General features: G+C 40.1%; 1 protein-coding gene across 3 annotated transcripts in view; it reads left to right on the forward strand.

Moving 5' to 3' along the window:
- LSR (lipolysis stimulated lipoprotein receptor) overlaps positions 1-25,446 on the forward strand; it is a 115,062-nt gene that overhangs the window by 83,746 nt on the left and 5,870 nt on the right. For all 3 annotated transcript variants that reach the window (XM_053691256.1, XM_053691257.1, XM_053691258.1), the window contains 2 exons: positions 11,568-11,696; positions 11,796-12,448. In XM_053691256.1, coding sequence (XP_053547231.1) covers positions 11,568-11,696; positions 11,796-12,448 — 782 coding nt within the window. The remainder of the gene's footprint in view (positions 1-11,567; positions 11,697-11,795; positions 12,449-25,446) is intronic.

Raw genomic sequence — 25,446 nt, forward strand, 5'->3', positions numbered from 1 at the left:
TACAGGTAGGTTAGGGCTTTCATTATATTACCCTGGCCTAAATTGAACTTGACAGATGACAGACCGTAGTACTACTCTATTCTTACAGTACTCAAAATCTCAGCAAATTGAATCCACTGGCTTATATTGGGCTCAGACTTTTATAATATTAAACAAGAACTTTGTAAGGCAAGCAATGAGCAGAGAGGCTGTCTAACATGACTATGCTCAGTGCACATAGCTTACTAATCTTAATTAATATTATAAAAGTAATTTTCTAAAAAACAATTTAAAAACATCATCAGGTATGATACAGTAATAATATGATTTCCGCCTCATATCCAAAATATGCAATCATTTAATTTTCCAGTATTCTTCTCCTATTGCACATTTGTTAATGCCAGTGTCAGTGATGCTATATTTATATTACAATGAATGTTTACTTTCCATTTTAATTTTGGTGAAAAGTATTTGTTCCATACTTAGGTGAGAAACCTGACATATATTTAATAATTCAATCTATGAGTCAGTGTTTCTCACCTAAGTATGGAACAAACAATGTTCACTTACATTCATTGTAATATAAATATAGCATCACTGGCATTAACGTATGTGCAATAGGAGAAGAGTAATGGAAAATTAAATGATTGCATGTTTTTGTGCAACAGACTAAATATTTTGAATATGGGGACTGGGGCTGGGCAATTAAATTTTTTTGTGTGAAATTTAGGCTGCTATAATAAAAAAATTTAAATACATTATGTAAAATCAAAATTTAAAGCCTTTAAATGTCATTATGTTAATTTGAGTCATTTGATTTAGCTGCTAACCTAAGAAAATAAAAAAAAAAAAAACCTTTTTTTGAGTGATGGGTGGCGGTAATGAAGAGAGGGGATACTCATAAATGAAAAGCCCAATCAAGGGGTACGGGAGAGAAAAAAGGTTGGGAACCGCTGTATTATATCAATGTGCAGTTAAAACAAACTGCTCTAACTGACAAGTTAGGAAATATATCTTAGGTATATCTGAATTTATAATGATACGTGCAATTACAATTTGATACAAACCTTTTGTTAAATATCCAGCAGTTCATCAGCATCAGTAATTTCAAGCAATACCTATCATTATACCTAGTATCTACACGGACTATCACTAAGGGGGGAGATAACTTATTCTACATTATCACGAGTGGCAGAAACAAATGATGTATTTGTTCTAATATCCTAATGGAACAGATAGAACTATATTACTTATATTAACCGCTATAATTACTTACAATAATCCAGCAAGGAGTTCTATGCCAGTACTACTAGCAACCATAATGGGAATATAAATTTAACCCCTTATGATATTTGATCTCCAACTAATATTAAAAGCACACCAGGTGTGTAGTACTGTTACCACTTAACCAGAAACGTGATTACAGTAATCACTGCAAACTGTACAGCTATGTGAAGTAGCATCCACACCTGTGACTATAACTATTAATATCATACATTTATTCCTATATAAAGGAAATTTCTCTTTAACTGGGTGTATTTTCATCCTAGGTTAATCCCCTATGCAATTTTCTATACCCAGCACAAATACTCAGTACTCTGTATCCTCACCAACATTCAGTGTTTTTAATCTATAACTTCTATGTTTGTTTGTGGACAATATTTTAATTAAATTCCTAATAAAGGTTATATTTTAATTGTTACGGCTTAGACCGCCATCTCTTTGGAATGATTTGTTCTAACAAATAAGCCACTTTTCCTTAGATGTGAGTGCTAATAAACGTGTACATTTCTTTCAATCGCAGGATTGAAATACCCTCCTCTTTTCAGAATAAAACCATACACAGCACCGAACTCTCTTTAACACTGCAAGGTGTATTACCTGCCCTTAATAATTATAGAGCATCTTTAGAACATTTGATAGTAGTGCCATTAGCTTTTGTTTTTTACAATGTGACTCGCCTTATCTTATATTCCATTCTGATAAGGTGGTTTTGCATACTAAACCTGGATTCCTTCCTAATGTTGTTTCAAATAAGAATATTAATCAGGAAATTGTTATTCCTTCTGTGTGTCCTAACCCTTCTTCTAAGAAGGAGCGTCTGTTACATAACTTGGACGTGGTTCGTGCCTTGAAGTTTTACTTGCAAGCGACCAAGGATTTCCGTCAAACATCTCTGTCTGTTGTCTATTCTGGAACGCGTAGAGGTCAGAAAGCTACGGCTACCTCTTTCTTTTTGGCTGAAAAGCATCATCCGTTTGGCATACAAGACTGCTGGACAGCAGCCTCCTGAAAAAATTACAGCTCATTCTACTATGAGTGGTGGCTTCCACATGGGCTTTTAAAAACGATGCTTCTGTTTGTACGATTTGTAAGGCTGCAACTTGGTCTTCCCTTCATACCTTTTACAAATTTGATACTTTTGCTTCTTCTGAGGCTATTTTTGGGAGAAAAGTTCTTCAAGCAGTGGTGCCTTCTGTTTAGGTATCTGTCTTGTCCCTCCCGTTCATCCGTGTCCTGTAGCTTTGGTATTGTATCCCACAAGTAAAGGATGAATCCGTGGACTCGTCGTATCTTATAGAAGAAAAGGAAATTTATGCTTACCTGATAAATTGATTTCTTCTAAGATACGACGAGTCCACGCCCTGCCCTGTCAATTTAAGACAGATTCTATTTTTTGGTTTAAAACTTCAGTCACCTCTGCACCTTTTTAGTTTCTCCTTTTTCTTCCTATACCTTCGTTGGAATGACTGGGGGGGTAGAGTCAAGGGAGGAGCTATATAGACAGCTCTGCTGTGGTGCTCTTTGCCACTTCCTGTTAGCAGGAGGATAATATCCCACAAGTAAAGGATGAATCTGTGGACTCGTCGTATCTTAGAAGAAATCAATTTATCAGGTAAGCATAAATTTCCTTTTTGTCTGGCAAAAAGAAAACTCGAAGTTTCTTCTGAGTCTTCTTTGGTCTCATGGATGGAAGATAAACTTGGAAAAGAGTTTACTTACTCCAAATACCAGGGTCAATGACTCAGTATCCATGAGGATATATCTAACAGATTAGAGACGTCACAAGCTGACATCAGCGTGCCTTGCCCTCCTGGCCGCCTTAAGACCTTCGGTGGCCCAATGCATGGAGCTGATTAGTCTCATGGTGTCTTGTATGGACATTATTCCTTTTGCCAGATTCAGTCTCAACTATGCATGCTGAGACAGTGGAACGGCAATCATTCGGACCTGTCACAACAGATCGTATTGGACAGCCTGTCTAGAGATTCGCTCTCTTGGTGGCTTTGTCAAGATCACCTGTCTCGAGGCACGTGCTTCTTGAGACAGTCCTGGGAGATTGTGACTAGACGCCAGTCTTTCACTGTCTAGTTGTGAAAAGCTAATAATTCACTGTGATAAGAGGCGTCTTTCAAAAGTTTAGAAATTAGCATATGAGCCTATCTAGGTTTAGCCTTCAACAAAGAATACCAAAAGAACAAAGCACATTTGTTGATAAAAGTAAATTCCATGCCCTTTTTGAATCATGAAAGTTTTAACTTATTATGCCCCCTTTTTAATTTATGGTTACAAAATAACCATGTAAACAGAAAGGTTTAGATAAAATGCTTCTGGTGGGGGGCTGTGAGAGAGGTACTAAAATGTTTCTATTTTTTTATTTAAGTACTGGTCTTTGAGTAAGCAGTAAAAAAGAAAAGGATGACTTTGTAAATAGACTGCTAGAGGTATTGTCTCTACAAGATCAGCCTATTGTATTAGGTTGTGGTTTCAATTAGCAGAAAGTTATTTCTTTCATGTAATTAGCAAGAGTCCATGAGCTAGTGACGTATGGGATATACATTCCTACCAGGAGGGGCAAAGTTTCCCAAACCTCAAAATGCCTATAAATACACCCCTCACCACACCCACAATTCAGTTTTTACAAACTTTGCCTCCGATGGAGGTGGTGAAGTAAGTTTGTGCTAGATTCTACGTTGATATGCGCTCCGCAGCAAGTTGGAGCCCGGTTTTCCTCTCAGCGTGCAGTGAATGTCAGAGGGATGTGAGGAGAGTATTGCCTATTTGAATGCAGTGATCTCCTTCTAAGGGGTCTATTTCATAGGTTCTCTGTTATCGGTCGTAGAGATTCATCTCTTACCTCCCTTTTCAGATCGACGATATACTCTTATATATACCATTACCTCTGCTGATTCTCGTTTCAGTACTGGTTTGGCTATCTGCTATATGTAGATGAGTGTCCTGGGGTAAGTAAGTCTTATTTTCTGTGACACTCCTAGCTATGGTTGGGCACTTTGTTTATAAAGTTCTAAATATATGTATTCAAACATTTATTTGCCTTGACTCAGAATGTTCAACTTTCCTTATTTTCAGACAGTCAGTTTCATATTTGGGATAATGCATTTTAATTTAACATTTTTCTTACCTTAAAATTTGACTTTTTCCCTGTGGGCTGTTAGGCTCGCGGGGGATGAAAATGCTTCATTTTATTGCGTCATTCTTGGCGCGGACTTTTTTGGCGCAAAAATTCTATTTCCGTTTCCGGCGTCATACGTGTCGCCGGAAGTTGCGTCATTTTTTGACGTTATTTTGCGCCAAAAATGTTGGCGTTCCGGATGTGGCGTCATTTTTGGCGCCAAAAAGCATTTAGGGGCCAAATAATGTGGGCGTCTTATTTGGCGCGAAAAAATATGGGCGTCACTTTTGTCTCCACATTATTTAAGTCTCATTTTTTATTGCTTCTGGTTGCTAGAAGCTTGTTCTTTGGCATTTTTTCCCATTCCTGAAACTGTCATTTAAGGAATTTGATCAATTTTGCTTTATATATATGTTGTTTTTTCTCTTACATATTGCAAGATGTCTCACGTTGCATCTGAGTCAGAAGATACTACAGGAAAATCGCTGTCAAGTGCTGAATCTACCAAAGCTAAGTGTATCTGCTGTAAACTTTTGGTAGCTATTCCTCCAGCTGTTGTTTGTATTGATTGTCATTACAAACTTGTTAAAGCAGATAATATTTCCTTTAGTAAAGTACCATTGCCTGTTGCAGTTCCTTCAACATCTAAGGTGCAGAATGTTCCTGATAATATAAGAGATTTTGTTTCTGAATCCATAAAGAAGGCTATGTCTGTTATTTCTCCTTCTAGTAAACGTAAAAAATCTTTTAAAACTTCTCTCCCTACAGATGAATTTTTAAATGAACATCATCATTCTGATTCTGATGATTCCTCTGGTTCAGAGGATTCTGTCTCAGAGGTTGATGCTGATAAATCTTCATATTTATTTAAAATGGAATTTATTCGTTCTTTACTTAAAGAAGTACTAATTGCTTTAGAAATAGAGGATTCTGGTCCTCTTGATACTAATTCTAAACGTTTAGATAAGGTATTTAAAGCTCCTGTGGTTATTCCAGAAGTTTTTCCTGTTCCTAATGCTATTTCTGCAGTAATTTCCAAAGAATGGGATAATTTGGGTAATTCATTTACTCCTTCTAAACGTTTTAAGCAATTATATCCTGTGCCGTCTGACAGATTAGAATTTTGGGACAAGATCCCTAAAGTTGATGGGGCTATTTCTACCCTTGCTAAACGTACTACTATTCCTACGTCAGATGGTACTTCGTTTAAGGATCCTCTAGATAGGAAAATTGAGTCCTTTCTAAGAAAAGCTTATCTGTGTTCAGGTAATCTTCTTAGACCTGCTATATCTTTGGCTGATGTTGCTGCAGCTTCAACTTTTTGGTTGGAAACTTTAGCGCAACAAGTAACACATCGTGATTCTCATGATATTATTATTCTTCTTCAGCATGCTAATAATTTTATCTGTGATGCCATTTTTGATATTATCAGAGTTGATGTCAGGTTTATGTCTCTAGCTATTTTAGCTAGAAGAGCTTTATGGCTTAAAACTTGGAATGCTGATATGGCTTCTAAATCAACTTTACTTTCCATTTCTTTCCAGGGTAACAAATTATTTGGTTCTCAGTTGGATTCCATTATTTCAACTGTTACTGGTGGGAAAGGAACTTTTTTACCACAGGATAAAAAATCTAAAGGTAAAAACAGGGCTAATAATCGTTTTCGTTCCTTTCGTTTCAACAAAGAACAAAAGCCTGATCCTTCATCCTCAGGAGCAGTTTCAGTTTGGAGACCATCTCCAGTCTGGAATAAATCCAAGCCAGCTAGAAAGGCAAAGCCTGCTTCTAAGTCCACATGAAGGTGCGGCCCTCATTCCAGCTCAGCTGGTAGGGGGCAGGTTACGTTTTTTCAAGGAAATTTGGATCAATTCTGTTCACAATCTTTGGATTCAGAGCATTGTTTCAGAAGGGTACAGAATTGGTTTCAAGTTGAGACCTCCTGCAAAGAGATTTTTTCTTTCCCGTGTCCCAGTAAATCCAGTAAAAGCTCAAGCATTTCTGAAATGTGTTTCAGATCTAGAGTTGACTGGAGTAATTATGCCAGTTCCAGTTCCGGAACAGGGGATGGGGTTTTATTTAAATCTCTTCATTGTACCAAAGAAGGAGAATTCTTTCAGACCAGTTCTGGATCTAAAAATATTGAATCGTTATGTAAGGATACGAACGTTCAAGATGGTAACTGTAAGGACTATCTTACCTTTTGTTCAGCAAGGGAATTATATGTCCACAATAGATTTACAGGATGCATATCTGCATATTCCGATTCATCCAGATCATTATCAGTTCCTGAGATTCTCGTTTCTGGACAAGCATTACCAGTTTGTGGCTCTGCCGTTTGGCCTAGCTACAGCTCCAAGAATTTTTACAAAGGTTCTCGGTGCCCTGCTGTCTGTAATCAGAGAACAGGGTATTGTGGTATTTCCTTATTTGGACGATATCTTGGTACTTGCTCAGTCTTTACATTTAGCAGAATCTCATACGAATCGACTTGTGTTGTTTCTTCAAGATCATGGTTGGAGGATCAATTTACCAAAAAGTTCTTTGATTCCTCAGATAAGGGTAACCTTTTTGGGTTTCCAGATGGATTCAGTGTCCATGACTCTGTCTTTAACAGACCAGAGACGTCTAAAGTTGATTACAGCTTGTCGAAACCTTCAGTCACAATCATTCCCTTCGGTAGCCTTATGCATGGAAATTCTAGGTCTTATGACTGCTGCATCGGACGCGATCCCCTTTGCTCGTTTTCACATGCGACCTCTTCAGCTCTGTATGCTGAAGCAATGGTGCAAGGATTACACGAAGATATCTCAATTTATATCTTTAAAACTGATTGTTCGACACTCTCTAACATGGTGGACAGATCACCATCGTTTAATTCAGGGGGCTTCTTTTGTGCTTCCGACCTGGACTGTAATTTCAACAGATGCAAGTCTCACAGGTTGGGGAGCTGTGTGGGGATCTCTGACGGCACAAGGAGTTTGGGAATCTCAGGAGGTGAGATTACCGATCAATATTTTGGAACTCCGTGCAATTTTCAGAGCTCTTCAGTTTTGGCCTCTTCTGAAGAGAGAATCGTTCATTTGTTTTCAGACAGACAATGTCACAACTGTGGCATACATCAATCATCAAGGAGGGACTCACAGTCCTCTGGCTATGAAAGAAGTATCTCGAATTTTGGTTTGGGCGGAATCCAGCTCCTGTCTAATCTCTGCGGTTCATATCCCAGGTGTAGACAATTGGGAAGCGGATTATCTCAGTCGCCAAACGTTGCATCCGGGCGAATGGTCTCTTCACCCAGAGGTATTTCTTCAGATTGTTCAAATGTGGGAACTTCCAGAAATAGATCTGATGGCGTCTCATCTAAACAAGAAACTTCCCAGGTATCTGTCCAGATCCCGGGATCCTCAGGCGGAGGCAGTGGATGCATTATCACTTCCTTGGAAGTATCATCCAGCCTATATCTTTCCTCCTCTAGTTCTTCTTCCAAGAGTAATCTCCAAGATTCTGAAGGAATGCTCGTTTGTTCTGCTGGTAGCTCCGGCATGGCCTCACAGGTTTTGGTATGCGGATCTTGTCCGGATGGCCTCTTGCCAACCGTGGACTCTTCCGTTAAGACCAGACCTTCTGTCACAAGGTCCTTTTTTCCATCAGGATCTGAAATCCTTAAATTTAAAGGTATGGAGATTGAACGCTTGATTCTTGGTCAAAGAGGTTTCTCTGACTCTGTGATTAATACTATGTTACAGGCTCGTAAATCTGTATCTCGAGAGATATATTATAGAGTCTGGAAGACTTATATTTCTTGGTGTCTTTCTCATCATTTTTCCTGGCATTCTTTTAGAATACCGAGAATTTTACAGTTCCTTCAGGATGGTTTAGATAAGGGTTTGTCCGCAAGTTCTTTGAAAGGACAAATCTCTGCTCTTTCTGTTCTTTTTCACAGAAAGATTGCTATTCTTCCTGATATTCATTGTTTTGTACAAGCTTTGGTTCGTATAAAACCTGTCATTAAGTCAATTTCTCCTCCTTGGAGTTTGAATTTGGTTCTGGGAGCTCTTCAAGCTCCTCCGTTTGAACCTATGCATTCATTGGACATTAAATTACTTTCTTGGAAAGTTTTGTTCCTTTTGGCCATCTCTTCTGGCAGAAGAGTTTCTGAATTATCTGCTCTTTCTTGTGAGTCTCCTTTTCTGATTTTTCATCAGGATAAGGCGGTGTTGCGAACTTCTTTTGAATTTTTACCTAAGGTTGTGAATTCCAACAACATTAGTAGAGAAATTGTGGTTCCTTCATTATGTCCTAATCCTAAGAATTCTAAGGAGAAATCGTTGCATTCTTTGGATGTTGTTAGAGCTTTGAAATATTATGTTGAAGCTACGAAATCTTTTCGTAAGACTTCTAGTCTATTTGTTATCTTTTCCGGTTCTAGAAAAGGCCAGAAAGCTTCTGCCATTTCTTTGGCATCTTGGTTGAAATCTTTAATTCATCTTGCCTATGTTGAGTCGGGTAAAACTCCGCCTCAGAGAATTGCAGCTCATTCTACTAGGTCAGTTTCTACTTCCTGGGCGTTTAGGAATGAAGCTTCGGTTGACCAGATCTGCAAAGCAGCAACTTGGTCCTCTTTGCATACTTTTACTAAATTCTACCATTTTGATGTATTTTCTTCTTCTGAAGCAGTTTTTGGTAGAAAAGTACTTCAGGCAGCGGTTTCAGTTTGAATCTTCTGCTTATGTTTTTCGTTAAACTTTATTTTGGGTGTGGATTATTTTCAGCAGGAATTGGCTGTCTTTATTTTATCCCTCCATCTCTAGTGACTCTTGTGTGGAAAGATCCACATCTTGGGTAGTCATTATCCCATACGTCACTAGCTCATGGACTCTTGCTAATTACATGAAAGAAAACATAATTTATGTAAGAACTTACCTGATAAATTCATTTCTTTCATATTAGCAAGAGTCCATGAGGCCCGCCCTTTTTTTGTGGTGGTTATGATTTTGTATAAAGCACAATTATTCCAATTCCTTATTTTATATGCTTTCGCACTTTTTTATCACCCCACTTCTTGGCTATTCGTTAAACTGAATTGTGGGTGTGGTGAGGGGTGTATTTATAGGCATTTTGAGGTTTGGGAAACTTTGCCCCTCCTGGTAGGAATGTATATCCCATACGTCACTAGCTCATGGACTCTTGCTAATATGAAAGAAATGAATTTATCAGGTAAGTTCTTACATAAATTATGTTTTCATATAGAATTTTATACCTAAAGGAACAATTTCCCCTTCACTTTAAACTCTGCAGCTGGTATAACAAGTAATTGGAAACACATTAAAGAGAAACCAGTTTTACGATACACTGTCCCTTTAAATATTATTTATGAGCTACTACAGGGTCAATTTATCAAGCTGGGGTGGACATGAGCTGTCAATCTCCCCAGTCAGATGACTGATGCTTCATAAATACAGACTGCAGGTTCTCTTATGAGAACCTGGAGTCGTAGGTGCTCGAAGGCTGGCAAAAGCCTTTGATAAATCGCCCCCTAATGATTTCTGGCTCTATTTTTTTTCTTCTTCGCTACAGTGCCAGAAAGCTTCAAACATTTCTTATGCACTTGATCGCTTGGGAAAGGGGCCCTTTTCAGGGACATAAAACCCAACAGTTTCCTTTTCATGATTTGCATAGAGCATACATTTTTTTAAAAAAGTTGCTAATTTACTTCTTTTGTTTAATTTATTTTCTTGGTATCCTTTGGTTAGAAGCAGGCAGGCTCTTGAGTGTAAGTCTGGAACACTATGGCAGCAGGTTTGCAATTATAGTTTTAATAATTATAAATTTGCAAGACCACTAGATGGCAACTGTGCTGTAATGTAGTGCTCCAGACATACAGTATGCATGCTACTATATGTGCCTAGGTGTGCTCATCAACAAAAAATACCATGGAAATGAAGCAAATATGATAGCATTCAAGTCCTTGATCGCAGATAGCTGCGTCTGTCATGATGGAGCATCATAATACTACAGGGTGGCTATATGGTCTTCTCAGCATTATTTTATGCTATTCCAACAGTTCAAATTTGTTTGCACCAGCAGAATACTACTTATGAATAAGGTTTTTTTGGTTTTGTTACCCTTGCATATGGTGATCAGAGTGTGATAGAAAAACAAATTTATATTTATCAAATACATTTCATGTGCAAAGTAGAATATAAAGACTGTCTTGCTTGGCACAAATTATCAGCCTATAAGGTCAAATCTCCAAAAAGCTATGCCTGAACAAACATATGCAGAAAGTGGAAGTGTTTAAAGGGACTGTTTACAACAAATTACATATACCTGCATGTAATACACACTACTATAAATAAGAATATGCACATATACTGATCTAAAAATCCAGTATAAAATCTTTTAAAATGTAACTTAGAAGATCCCGGTTTAGCACTTTTGATGAGGTTAGACTTGGCCACCTACTGTAAGGGGTTAGGAAACCAGGAAGAGCAGACACCCTCCTTTCATCAGGAGCCAGTAGGAGTCTGTAAACAAGGATAAACATCTTACACTTTGAGGCTTGGTTAGGAGTCTGAAAGTTAGCACAATATTAAAATAATAAATATATAGTGTACAATGTCCCTTTAAGTAGACAAGTACCCACCCTTTCACTTCTGAGGCATTTCTACCTACTTTAGTAGCATATGTTCACCAGTACAGATAACTTGTTAAATGTGATATTTTTTTTAGCAGTAAGCATCAATATAGTTTAAATGTTTTCTCTAGTAAAAATGCTTCTATATGATAATAGTTTTTACTGTGTACAAAGAATGTGCACATATGCTTCTTACCCTTGCGTTAAAACACTGTGCCAGAGCTGGGGGTAGTGCATATTAGTTTGCTAGTGACCCAGTTACACCATAGGTCCTACCATTGGCTCTGAGCAGGCACAGTGTTTGTATATAGATGCACAGAGTATATGTACTAAATTATTGCTAAGACGGCTAATAGTTTCAGGCATTCTTGTATGAGTATGTATTTTGCTCATTTTCCATATTCTTCTTTCCTTTATATACAGTCTTATTCTATGTGCCAGCACTCTTAACAAAATCTCAGTTTCTTAATTTTGTATTAACATTTATAGGTATTTTCTTTAAAAAATTTACTTTTTTGTTCTTTTTAATATTTTTAGTTAGGAGTGGGTATCGCATTCAAGCTAACCAACAAGATGATTCTATGAGAGTCCTTTATTATATGGAGAAAGAACTTGCAAATTTTGATCCTTCAAGACCAGGGGACCCCAATACTAGATATGATAAATGTGCGTTTCAATGTTTTTGTGTTGTTGTGTGTTTTTTTTTTTTTTTTATTTTATTTATTTTTGATTAATAATCTATATATTTGTTTTATATAAATATAGCATCAGCAATGAGTGAGGTAAGCTCTTTGCATGAAGAGGATCATAGAAACAACTTAAGAAGTGGTTTGGGTCGCTTAAGGAATCAAGCTATGACTCCTATTCGAGACATTGAAGAGGAAAGTCTTCTTGGAAGTGACATAAGGCGTACCCAACCATCAAGACAAGACCCATATGCAGAGGACAGATTTCGCGGGGGACCTGTCATAGATCGAAGAGCACGTTCCCATTCAGTGGATGATCTGGATGACTTTGACAGAAGAGATCGATATCCCTATCGTGAGCCACAATATGATGGTCGCAGCAGGGGAAGACGGAATTCAGATGATGAAAGTAGTAGCCGAGGATACAGCAGAAGCCGACAAGGGCATTCTCCTGAGCCTCCTTCCTATGGAGGAAAGAGGAGTCGTAGCAGGGATGATCTTAGAGATATGGACCGCTCTCGTAATGACCCTGAATATGATGATAGGTTCCTAGAGGATGTGTTAAGACGAAAGCAACAGAGAGCAGGAAGTAGAGATGGTTTAGAAAGTATTGGTCACTCTGCACCACGTTCTGATGTTAGAAGGAATAGAAATGATGATGATTTTCCTCCTCCACCTCCTCCATATACTGAAACAGAATCTGTTTCATCAAGGGGCAAGAAAATAAAAAAAGTAAGTCAATTCAACAATGCTGATCTTTTTACACATAAAAAATGTGTACTTATGTTTATACCCATTGCACATTCTGTCTAGTCTGGTCATTGTTACAGCCACATTTCACAACCTACTCCAGAATAAACTTATCTTTATTCTAAACGTGATGTTATGAAGATCTGAAATATTTTAAAATAATGTTAATCAAATATTGTTATAAAAGTCGACAATCTTCCCTTGAAATGACTCAAAGGTAAGTTTTTATAATTTGTGAATATAAAAGAATATTATCAGGGTGTTCTGGCTGTGGTCCCAAAGTATAAGGGACTTTTAAAATACTTTTGTTTTCCTTCTTGCAACTAAAAAATGGCATTTTAAAATTAATTGTCCTAACTCTTGCACTTCTGTGTAATGTGTAATATATATTTGTGTGTGTATGTATGTATATGTATATGTGTGTGTGTGTATGTGTATATATATATATATATATATATATATATATATATATATATATATATGTGTGTGTATATATATATATATATGCGTGTGTGTGTATGTATATATATATATATATATGTGTGTATATATATATATGTGTGTATATATATATATGTGTGTATATGTGTATATATATATATATATATGTGTGTGTGTATATATATATATATGTGTGTGTGTGTATATATATATATGTGTGTGTGTGTATATATATATATATATATATATATATATATATAATTGCGCTTTTGTAAATCAAGCTTACCCCTTTGATAAAATATTAACTTTTGTGTTGATTTATAGAGGTACTACTTTGCATTACTTATATATCTAGTATTTAGTCAGGAGAGAAAATATTACTAGACCACTCAATCTTAAAGTTTAAATTCTACATTAGAGTCAACAAATCTGTTTAAAATTTAGGAGCCAGTAAGAACATTTAGGGAGCAAGACCTATTTTAGTAACCATACAGTGTTATTTTTATATAGATATATGGAGAATAACCCAAAAAGTTAGGAACCAGGGCTAAAATTCAAGCAATAGTGCAATAAAATGCTTTAATGGCTGTTGAGTGCCCCAGCCATTGGGATTATAAAGGTGATGTGTTTTTTTTTTAATAAAGTGTTTACTTTTTGTCCTTCTGTGAATATATCCTAGCTATGGAGGACTCTGATATTACATTAGAAGGTTCCGCTCCTTCTGTACTAGTTAATAATTCTTGTTTAAAATTGTGAGGAGGCCGTGGTTTACCCGCCTGCTCAATTTTGTTCCATTTGCTTAAACACTGTTTTAAAGTCTAAGAAGAGAGACAAGCCTTCTAATACTCATAGCGCTATTAGCCCCCCTGAGCCGTCTACCTCTCAGGAATCTGGGTCCTGAGAGATTACAACCCTTTCTACCCTACCCGCTCCACATGCAGTTCCCCGCAGCTCAACTAATCCTCCATCTAGAGGGGGCTTTTTTCTTGCAATCTTTACCGCACCGTTTCATTCGGCGGTGTCTTCGGCCCAGAGTGCCTTACCTCGCTCTAACAAACGCAAGGTTAAACATAGTTCTCCTGACTTAGTCATCTAAATATTTGTTGGATTTAGCTACTATGTCCCCGCTATCTGAGGATGAGTTAACCTCTGTAGCTTCAGAGGATGAACTTTCTGAGTTAGAGACTTCAGTTTCTAAACCTCCTACAGTGGAGGAACCCTACTTTATATTTAAAATTGAGCATTTGCGTTTTTTTATTATAGGATGTTCTGTCTATGCTAGAGTTTCCAGAGTTTACACTCCCTGAGGAACCTAAGATCCCTAGGTTAGACAGGGTTTATTAAGACAGGAAGGTCCCTCTGACTTTTCCTGTGCCAGTTAAAGGGACATTAAACCCAAATTTCTCCAACATTGGTGTGTCCGGTCCACGGCGTCATCCATTACTTGTGGGATATTCTCCTCCCCTACAGGGAAAGGCAAGGAGAGCACACAGCAAGAGCTGTCCATATAGCTCCCCCTCTGGCTCCGCCCCCCAGTCATTCTCCTTGCCGCTCTGAACAAGTAGCATCTCCACGGGGATGGTGAGGAGTTTGTGGTTTTAGTTGTAGTTTTTTATTTCTTCTATCAAGAGTTTGTTATTTTAAAATAGTGCTGGTATGTACTATTTACTCTGAAACAGAAAGAGATGAAGAGTTCTGTTTAAAAGAGGAGTATGATTTTAGCAGCAGTAACTAAAATCGATTGCTGTTCCCACACAGGACTGTTGAGATGAGAGAACTTCAGTTGGGGGGAACAGTTTGCAGACTTTTCTGCTCAAGGTATGACTAGCCATTTTCTAACAAGACTGTGTAATGCTGGAAGGCTGTCATTTTTCCCTCATGGGGATCGGTAAGCCATTTTCTTAGACTTAGAAAGAATAAAGGGCTTATTATGGGCTATTAACTGGTGGACACTCTTAAGGGCTAAATCGATTGTTTATTTAAGTTTTTATTTAAAGTTTGAAGTGGATTTCACACTTTTATTATTTGGGGAACGTTTTTTATCACCAGTCACTAGTTAAGACACCTTGCCAGTCAGGAAGGGCCTTTCACTGTATTAGGCAGAGCCTCATTTTCGCGCCATTATTGTGCAGTTTCTTTTAAGTACAGTGCATGCAGATGCATGTGAGAGAGTCTGGTGTCCACTGAAAAAGTTCCTAGAAGGCTTGAAATACCCCCCTGGGATAGTTGAAGTCACAACAAAGGCTGTGGCTGGGACTGTAGTGGGGTTAAAATTGCAAACGGCTCCGGTTTCCACATTTTAAGGGTTAACAGCTTGAAAATTGGGGTGCAATACTTTGAATGCATTAAGACACTGTGGTGAAAATTTGGTAAAGATTGGATAGTTCCTTCATAGTTTTTCACATATTCAGTAATAAAGTGTGCCCTGTTTAACATTTAAAGAGACAGTAACGGTTTTGTTTTAAAACGGTTTTTGTACTTTATTAACCAGTTTAAGCCTGTTTAACATGTCTGTACCTTCTGATAGATTATGTTCTGTATGTATGGAAGCCAATGTGGTTCCCCCTTCAAATATATGTGATAATTGTGCCATAGCGTCCAAACACAGTAAGGACAGTATTGTCACAAATAGTAAGGTTGCCCAGGATGATTCCGATAGTTCTACATCTTCTCCTTCTGTGTCTATACCAGTTATGCCCGCGCAGGCGACCCCTAGTACTTCTAGCGCGCCAATGCTTGTTACTATGCAACAATTGACGGCAGTAATGGATAACTCCATAGCTAATATTTTATCCAAAATGCCAGCATTTCAGAGAAAGCGTGATTGATCTGTTTTAAACACTGTAGAGCAGGAGGGCGCTGATGATAATTTATCTGTCATACCCTCACACCAGTCTGAAGTGGCAGTGAGGGAGGGTTTCTCAGATGGAGAAATTTCTGATACAGGAAGAATTTCTCAGCAGGCAGAACCTGATGTTGCGACATTTAAATTTAAATCAGAGCATCTCCGCGCATTACTTAAGGAGGTGCTATCTACTCTGGATGATTGTGACAATCTGGTCATCCCAGAAAACTTGTGCAAGATGGACAAGTTCCTAGAGGTCCCGGTGCACCATGATGCCTTTCCGATACCTAAACGGGTGGCGGACATAGTGAATAAGGAGTGGGAGAAGCCAGGCATACCTTTTGTCCCTCCTCCTATATTTAAGAAATTGTTCCCTATGGTCGACCCCAGGAAGGACATATGGCAAACAGTCCCTAAGGTCGAGGGGGCGGTTTCTACACTAGCCAAATGCACGACCATTCCCATTGAGGACAATTGTGCTTTCAAAGATCCTATGGATAAAAAATTGGAGGGTTTGCTTAAAAAGATTTTTGTACAGCAAGGTTACCTCCTTCAACCTATTCCGTGCATTATTCCTGTCACTACAGCGGCGTGGTTCTGGTTCGAGGAACTGGAAAAGTCGCTCAGTAGGGAGACTCCGTATGAGGAAGTCATGGACAGAATTCACGCACTTAAGTTAGCTAATTCCTTTATTTTAGACGTCACTTTGCAGTTAGCGAGATTAGCGGCGAAAAATTCAGGGTTTGCAATTGTGGCGCGCAGAGCGCTCTGGCTAAAGTTTTGGTCGGCGGATGTATCTTTCAAGACAAAATTGCTTAATATCCCTTTCAAAGGTAAGACCCTTTTTGGGCCAGAATTGAAAGAAATTATTTCAGACATCACTGGGGGAAAGGGCCATGCCCTCCCACAGGATAGGCCTTTCAAGGCTAAGAATAAGTCCAATTTTCGTTCCTTTCGCAATTTCAGGAACGGACCGGCTTCTAACTCGGCAGCCTCTAGACAAGAGGGTAACGCTTCCCAGACTAAACCAGCTTGGAAACCAATGCAAGGCTGGAATAAGGGTAAACAGGCCAAGAAGCCTGCTGCTGCTACCAAGACAGCATGAAGGGGTAGCCCCCGATCCGGGACCGGATCTAGTAGGGGGCAGACTCTCTCTCTTTGTTCAGGCCTGGGCAAGAGATGTTCAGAATCCCTGGACACTAGAAATAGTCTCTCAGGGTTATCTTCTAGAATTCAAGGAACTACCCCCAAGGGGAAGGTTCTACATTTCTCACTTATCTTCAAACCAAATAAGTAGACAGGCATTCTTACATTGTGTAGAAGACCTGTTAAAGATGGGAGTGATACACCCAGTTCCAACTGTGGAACAAGTTCAGGGGTTTTTACTCAAATCTGTTTGTAGTTCCCAAAAAAGAGGGAACTTTCAGACCAATTCTGGATTTAAAAATTCTAAACAAATTTCTCAGAGTTCCATCGTTCAAAATGGAAACCATTCGAACAATTTTACCTACAATCCAGGAGGGTCAATATATGACTACCGTTGATTTAAAGGATGCGTATCTACATATTCCTATCCACAAAGATCATCATCAGTTCCTAAGGTTCGCCTTTCTGGACAAACATCAGTTCGTGGCTGTCCCATTCGGACTAGCCACTGCTCCCAGAATTTTCACAAAGGTGCTCGGGTACCTTCTAGCGGTTCTAGGACCAAGGGGCATTGCAGTGGCACCTTATCTGGACGACATTCTAATGCAAGCGTCGTCTCTTTCCAAGGCAAAGGCTCATACAGACATTGTTCTAGCCTTTCTCAGATCTCACGGGTGGAAGGTGAACGTAGAAAAGAGTTCCCTGTCTCTGTCGACAAGAATTCCCTTTTTGGGAACAATAATAGATTCTTTTGAAATGAAGATCTTCCTGACAGAAGTCAGAAAGTCAAAGCTTCTAAACGCTTGTCAAGTTCTTCTCTCTATTCTGCAGTCTTCCATAGCTCAGTGCATGGAAGTAGTAGGGTTGATGGTTGCAGCAATGGACATAGTTCCTTTTGCTCGAATTCATTTAAGACCATTACAACTGTGCATGCTCCAGTAGACAGGATCACCTGTCTCAGGGAATGAGTTTCTACAGACCAAAGTGGGTCATTGTCACAACCGACGCCAGTCTATCAGGCTGGGGCGTGGTCTGGGATTCCCTGAAAACTCAGGGTTTATGGTCTCGGGAAGAGTCTCTTCTCCCGATCAACATCCTAGAACTGAGAGCGATATTCAATGCTCTCCAAGCTTGGCCTCATCTAGCGAAGGCCGGATACATAAGATTCCAGTCAGATAACATGACTGTAGCTTACATCAACCATCAGGGAGGAACAAGGAGTTCCTTGGCGATGAGAGAGGTATCCGAGATCATCAAATGGGCGGAGAATCACTCCTGCCACCTATCTGCAATCCACATCCCAGGAGTAGACAACTGGGAGGCGGATTATCTGAGTCGTCAGATTTTCTATCCGGGGGAGTGGGAACTCCACCCGGAGGCGTTTGCCCAGTTGACTCAATTATGGGGCATTCCAGACATGGATCTGATGGCGTCTCGTCAGAACTTCAAGGTTCCTTGCTACGGGTCCAGATCCAGGGATCCCAAGGCCACTCTAGTGGATGCATTAGTGGCGCCTTGGATCTTTCAACCTAGCTTATGCGTTTCCACCGTTCCCTCTCCTTCCCAGGCTTGTAGCCAGGATCAAACAGGAGAAGGCCTCGGTGATTCTGATAGCTCCTGCGTGGCCGCGCAGGACTTGGTATACGGACCTGGTGAATATGTCATCGGCTCCACCATGGAAGCTACCTTTGAGACAGGATCTTCTAGTACAAGGTCCATTCGAACATCCAAATCTAATTTCTCTGCAGCTGACTGCTTGGAAATTGAACGTTTGATTTTATCCAAGTGTGGGTTTTCAGATTCAGTGATAGATACTCTGGTCCAAGCCAGAAAACCTGTGTCTAGAAAGATTTACCATAAAATATGGAAAAGATATATCTGTTGGTGTGAATCCAAGGGATTCTCCTGGAGGAAGATTAAAATTCCTAAGATCCTCTCCTTTCTCCAAGAAGGTTTGGATAAGGGATTCACAGTGAGTTCTCTAAAAGGACAGATTTCTGCTTTATCTGTCTTGTTATACAAACGACTGGCAGCTGTGCCAGAGGTACAAGCTTTTGTACAGGCTTTGGTCAGAATCAAACCTGTTTACAGTCCCTTGACTCCTCCTTGGAGTCTAAATTTAGTTATTTCAGTTCTTCAGGGGGTTCCGTTTGAACCCTTACATTCCATAGATATCAAGTTGCTATCTTGGAAAGTTCTGTTTTTGGTTGTTATTTCTTCTGCTAGAAGAGTTTCTGAATTATCTGCTTTGCAGTGTGATCCACCCTATCTGGTGTTCCATTCAGATAAGGTTATTTGCGTACCAAGCCTGGTTTTCTTCCAAAAGTTGTTTCCAACAAGAATATTAACCAGGAAATAGTTGTTCCTTCTCTGTGCCCAAATCCAGTTTCAAAGAAGGAACGTTTGTTACACAATTTAGATGTAGTCCGTGCTTTAAAGTTCTATTTAGAAGCAACAAAGAATTTTAGACAAACATCATCCTTGTTTGTCGTTTACTCTGGTAAGAGGAGAGGACAAAAAGCTATTGCTACCTCTCTTTCTTTCTGGCTGAAAAGCATTATCCGATTGGCTTATGAGACTGCCGGACGGCAGCCTCCTGAACGAATCACAGCTCACTCCACTAGGGCTGTGGCTTCCACATGGGCCTTCAAGAACGAGGCTTCTGTTAATCAGATATGTAAGGCAGCGACTTGGTCTTCTCTGCACACTTTTGCCAAATTTTACAAGTTTGATATTTTTGCTTCTTCGGAGGCTGTTTTTGGGAGAAAGGTTTTGCAAGCCGTGGTGCCTTCTGTTTAGGTAACCTGATTTGCTCCCTCCCTTCATCCGTGTCCTAAAGCTTTGGTATTGGTTCCCACAAGTAATGGATAACGCCATGGACCGGACACACCAATGTTGGAGAAAACAGAATTTATGCTTACCTGATAAATTACTTTCTCCAACGGTGTGTCCGGTCCACGGCCTGCCCTGGTTTTTTAATCAGGTTTGAAAAAATTTTCTTTTTCTTTATACACTACAGTCACCACGGCACCCTATAGTTTTCTCCTTTTTCTCCTAAACGTCGGTCGAATGACTGGGGGGCGGAGCCAGAGGGGGAGCTATATGGACAGCTCTTGCTGTGTGCTCTCCTTGCCTTTCCCTGTAGGGGAGGAGAATATCCCACAAGTAATGGATGACGCCGTGGACCGGACACACCGTTGGAGAAAGTAATTTATCAGGTAAGCATAAATTCTGGGGGTTTTTTTCTTTCGGGATTCAGATAGAGCATGCAATTTTAAACAATATTCTAATTTACTCCCATTATCAATTTTTTTTGTTTTGTTCTCTTGTTCTCTTTTTTTTGAAAAAGGCATCTAAGCTTTTTTGTGGTTCAGACTCTGGACAGCACTTTTTATTGGTGGATGAATTTATCCACAAATCAGCAAGAACAACCCAGGTTGTTCACCAAAAATGGGCCGGCATCTAAACTTACATTCTTGCATTTCAAATAAAGATACCAAGAGAATGAAGCCAATTTGATAATAGGAGTAAATTAGAAAGTTTCTTAAAATTGCATGCTCTATTTAAATCACAAAAGAAAAAAATTGGGTTCAGTGTCCCTTTTAAGATGGTGAACATCATTATTAGTAACGAATGGGAAAGAATAGTAACTTCTTTTTTCCCCTAGTCTACTTTTTTTTTAAAATTTTATTTATATCCAACAATGCATACAATCATACAGATTTCATATCTTGACGCCACGCAGGGCGAAGTATTGCGTAATGTGCAAACGGATGGGAGAGACTCAAATAGACCATTGTTAACAATATGCACGTTATGCTGATGCAAAGTCTTCAATTCTCAATTGTAGATTCAGTGATTACCTTTTGCGGGGTAATTGCATACAATGTTGGGGTTTTTTTATTTTATAACATAACCCAACTAAACTAAACTAACATAGTAACCAACTAAATTAAATTAAAATAAAACAGAACAAAACAAAACCCCCCACCTTCTCCCACCAAGAGCATGGAGGCCTATAGCACCATATATTTATAGCCAACTGATCTGCACAGGTGTTGTATAGGCACTGTGTGAATAAGAATCTTTTAGTAAGCTTGAATATATAGATATACCCAAAGTGGAGTAGTGACATCTTAGCCTGTGCTTGGTATCGTCAAAAACAAAAAGGCTGGTGCAACTGGGGTGAGCCCTTAAGCATAATAGTCAGGTGTGTGATATTCCATTGCCATAGAAGTTATCAAAAAAAAAAAAATGCCTTGCAAGGTTCTGCATCTATCATAGGATCAAAAAGAGACTCTAGTATTACATTATAATAGGCTTGAGTGGGATAAGATAGTGTAGATGTAAAACAAGAAAGTCAATAAAATAATAAGGGCACAACACAACAAGCTTTCTAAAGTGGATTGTGTTAGTTAGACTTGCCTGGCTTTACAGTAGCTGAAGGGGGTGAGGGGGGATCTCATGCGCAATTATTGCCAATAAAAAGGAGAACATAAATACTATATTATTGTCTGTCTGTTTATAGCTAATTTTGTTAGGACTAAGAACTGTACTGCACAGGTATTGAATAGGGACTGTGTGAATAAGAATCTTTTAGTGAACTTGAATACATAGGTATACTCAAAGTGGAGTAGTGACAACTTAGCCTGTGCTTGATATCGCCAGAAACAAAAAGGCTGGTACAACTGGGGTGAGCCCTCAAGCATAATAGTCAGGTGTGTGATTTTTCCATTGCCATAGAAGCCATTAAAAAAATGCCTTGCAAAGTTCTACACCTATCCCAGGATTAGAAAGAGACACTAGTATTACATTATATTAGGCATGAGTGGGACAGGATAGTGTAAATGTAGAACAATAAAGTCAGTAGAATAATAAGGGCACAGCACAACAAGCTTTCTAAAATGGGTTTTGTTAGTTAGACTTGCCTGGTTTTACCGTAGCTGAAGGGGGTGGGGGAGGATCTCATGTGCAATCATTGACAATAAAAAGGAAAACAGAAATACTATATTATTGCCCTGCCAAAGCACCGTGATGCTTAGGGGGTAGAACTTATAAACATATGGCAGGCAAATGCACAATAGCTCAAACTTTGAAATGTACCCCTGTAAGAATAAAAGGAGAAGTAAGTGAAAACAAACAACATACTAGTGCGGGAGTGAGAATAACAGGTCTCAAGAGCAATACACTAGCCCACTATTACACTGCTCCAACTGTCCATCAGATTGTACCCCTAGCTTTGCAATCATAATCCACGGGTTTTCTAAATCCCAGCGATGTCAGGGGTGAGTTATTTCAGCTGGGGAATCCAACTTTTGCACAAGTCATCAGTCATATACATTAAAACATTAACAGACAATAACGAAACAAATGCTAGGTAAATAAGGAAGAGTATGTCCAGGAATTAAAGCAGAAAGATATGTATATCTCTGAGGGGGGGAATCCGGAGATGCTTCCTTGAACCGCTCAACCGATCCCCGTCACCAGCCAGGTCCTACCCTGTCTCCACTCGTGATGAATCCCACAGGGATGATAATAGTCTAGCTGCTTGTTTAAATTCAAGTCCGTATAAGTAGATTGATTTTTAGAGTGGCCATGCAGGTCTCTAATCGTGCTGGCATATAAGTTTTGTGGGCCGTAGAGATCGCTTGCCTTCCTCACTGGGCTGAATGTAATGTCTGCGGATTTCCTCACCCATCCCGACTCAGTGGCCAGAACTGGGGTATGCATCAGAGAAGGCACTGAGAGCATCTGTAAGCCTATTTTTAAGTGTGGCCGAGGTTTCGACTGGCCAAGGGGCAAGCAGATGTCAGGGCTGCATTGCGATGCAAGAACAGCAGCACTGCTAGTCAATATCGCCACTTCAGTGGCTTTGATAGGTTCCTCTCTGATTTCTAACATGGGGCCGTGATCCTGCAAGGCTAAGTCTCGTAGCTGCCGCAATATCTGTCGCCCCTGCGATCTCTCCTGCAGCCCAGTCCAATGTATCTCAGGAGATGAGTAGCGATCACCGCAAGGTGATTCCGCTGGGAGTTGGCGCCATCTTGACCTTGGCCCTGCGGAGTTGTCCACTCGAGCTTCGGCCAGCAGTTGTTGCATGGTAGAATCCAGCTTACTCAAAGCTGATAGAAAGAGGTCCCGCAATGAAATCCAAATGGCCTTGTATAGAAGTGTTGCTGCAGCGGGGAGGGTTTCCATTTTGATCTCAGCTACACTGTGAAACATCGGTCCTGCAAATAATATATACAGAGTCCCTTGTGGGCTCTATTTTAGTCAAATGACTTCCGTGGAAGAAAAGAGTGATATATTTCTAGCTGCCTGAGGTTCCCGGACAGCTTTCCTGTCAAGGGAGATGCAGATGGCATAGAATGATGGTAATATAGGTTAGATTAAAAGAAGAGTTCTTCAGGGCTACAAAAGCTCGCAGCCATCTTCTAGAGCCGCCCACCGGAAGTCCCCCTAGTCTACTTTTAAAAAATTATTCCTGGTCCCTGACTCTCTATTAGACTTATAAGGGCTCCAACCCTAAGGTAGATGGTGCTATTCCTATGCTGGCTAAAGCGTACTACTATCGCTCTGGAGGATAGTTCCTCTTTTAGAGAGCCTATGGATAAGAAAATGGAAACCTTTCTGAGGAAGATATTTCAACATAAGGGGTTTTTATTTCCACCGGCGGCAGCTGTAGCCGTGGTTGCTGGAGCAGCTACCTACTGGTGCAACACTGTCGGAGCTCATTGAGGTGGCGACTCCCCTTGAGGATATTCAGGAGAGTATTAAGGCTCTGAGAATTCTTAACTCCATCTGCGATGCAAATGTGCAGTTTATTTGCATAAATGCAAAGGCTTCTGGCTTTGCGGTCCTAGCCCGCTGGGCACTCTGGTTGAAGTCTTGGTCTGCGGATATAACTTCTAAATCCAGTCTCCTTTCACTTCCTTTCCATTGGAAGATTTTATACGGTCCAGGGCTGGATTCCATTATTTCTACGGTTACCGGAGGGAAGGGTGCCTTCCTACTGCAGGACAAGAAAAATAGGCCTAAGGGACGGCAATTGTCTATTTTTCGTTTTGACAAATCAAGACAACAGTAATCCTCATCCAACCCAAAAGTTCTTGGTACTTTTTAGACGCTTCGTTCCAGGATGTACAGAATCCTTGGGTCTTGGAGGTTGTATCTCAAGGATACAGGATAGGATTCAAGTCTCATCCGCTCAGGGGCAGGTTCATTCTCTCCAGTCTGTCTACAAGACCAGAGAAGAGGGCTGCCTTCTTAGGTTGCGTACGAGATCCCTCCTCTCTAGGAGGAGTTGTCCTGGTACCTACAGCAGAAAGAGGTTTGGGGTTTTATTCAAACCTTTTTCTCGTTCCAAATAAGGAGGGAACTTTTCGTCCAATTCTGGACCTAAGGTGCCTAAACCAGTTTCTGAGTGTTCCCTCTTTCAAGATGGAGACAATATGGTCAATCCTTCCTCTGGTTTAGGAAGGACAGTTTATGACCACAATAGACCTGAAGGATGCATACCTTCATGTCCAGATACATAGGAAACATTTTTAGTTCCTGAGGTTTGCAATTTTGGACCAGCACTTCCAATTCATAGCTCTTTCGTTTGGCCTAGCTACTGCTCCAAATATAGTTTTGAAGGTTCTCGGGCTCTTCTAGCCATTGCCAGAACACAAGGCATTGCAGTAGCACCTTACCTGGACGATATCTTGGTACCGGCACCATCTTTTCGTCTAGCGGAAGAATGTTGAGCCCTTTCTCAATCTTCTTCGATCACATGGATGGAAGATAATCTTGGATAAGAGTTTTTGCTCAAAGTACAAGGGTGAATTTCCTGGGGACAATAATAGACTCCATATCCATGAGAATATTCCTCCCAGATCAGAGACGTTGCAAGTTAACTTCTGCATGTCTTGCCCTCCAGGACTCCTTCAGACCCTCAGTGGCTCAGTGTATGGAAGTGATTGGACTCATGGTGTCCTGTATGGACATCATTCCTTTTGCAAGATTCCATCTCAGACCCTTACAACTATGCATGCTGAGACAATGGAATGGCAGCCATTCAGATCTGTCTCAACAGTTTGTGCTGGACAACCTGTCGAGAAACTCGCTCTCTTGGTGGCTCTGTCCAGATCTGTCCCAAGGCACGTGCCTCTTGAGACCTTCCTGGGAGTTTGTGACTATGGATGCAAGCCTTTCCGGCTGGGGAGCCATTTGGGGTGCCAAGAAGGCACAAGGGCTGTGGACTCAGGAGGAGTCCTCCCTTGCGATCAATATATTGGAACGCCGGGCAATCTTCAATGCCCTGAAGACTTGGCCCCTTCTGGATTTGTCCCAGTTTATCAGATTCCAATCAGACAATATAACCTTGGTTGCCTACATCAACCATTAGGGGGGGGGGGACTAGGAAGTTCCTTGGCGATGAGAGAAGTATCTCAGATACTAGAGTGGACGGAGACTCACAGATGTATGCTGTCGGTGTTCCACATTCCGGGTGTGGACAACTGGGAAGCGGACTTCCTCAGCAGGCAATCGTTTCACCTAGGGTAAT

The sequence above is a fragment of the Bombina bombina genome, chromosome 8, assembly GCF_027579735.1.
Source record: "Bombina bombina isolate aBomBom1 chromosome 8, aBomBom1.pri, whole genome shotgun sequence".
Taxonomy (NCBI): domain Eukaryota; kingdom Metazoa; phylum Chordata; class Amphibia; order Anura; family Bombinatoridae; genus Bombina; species Bombina bombina.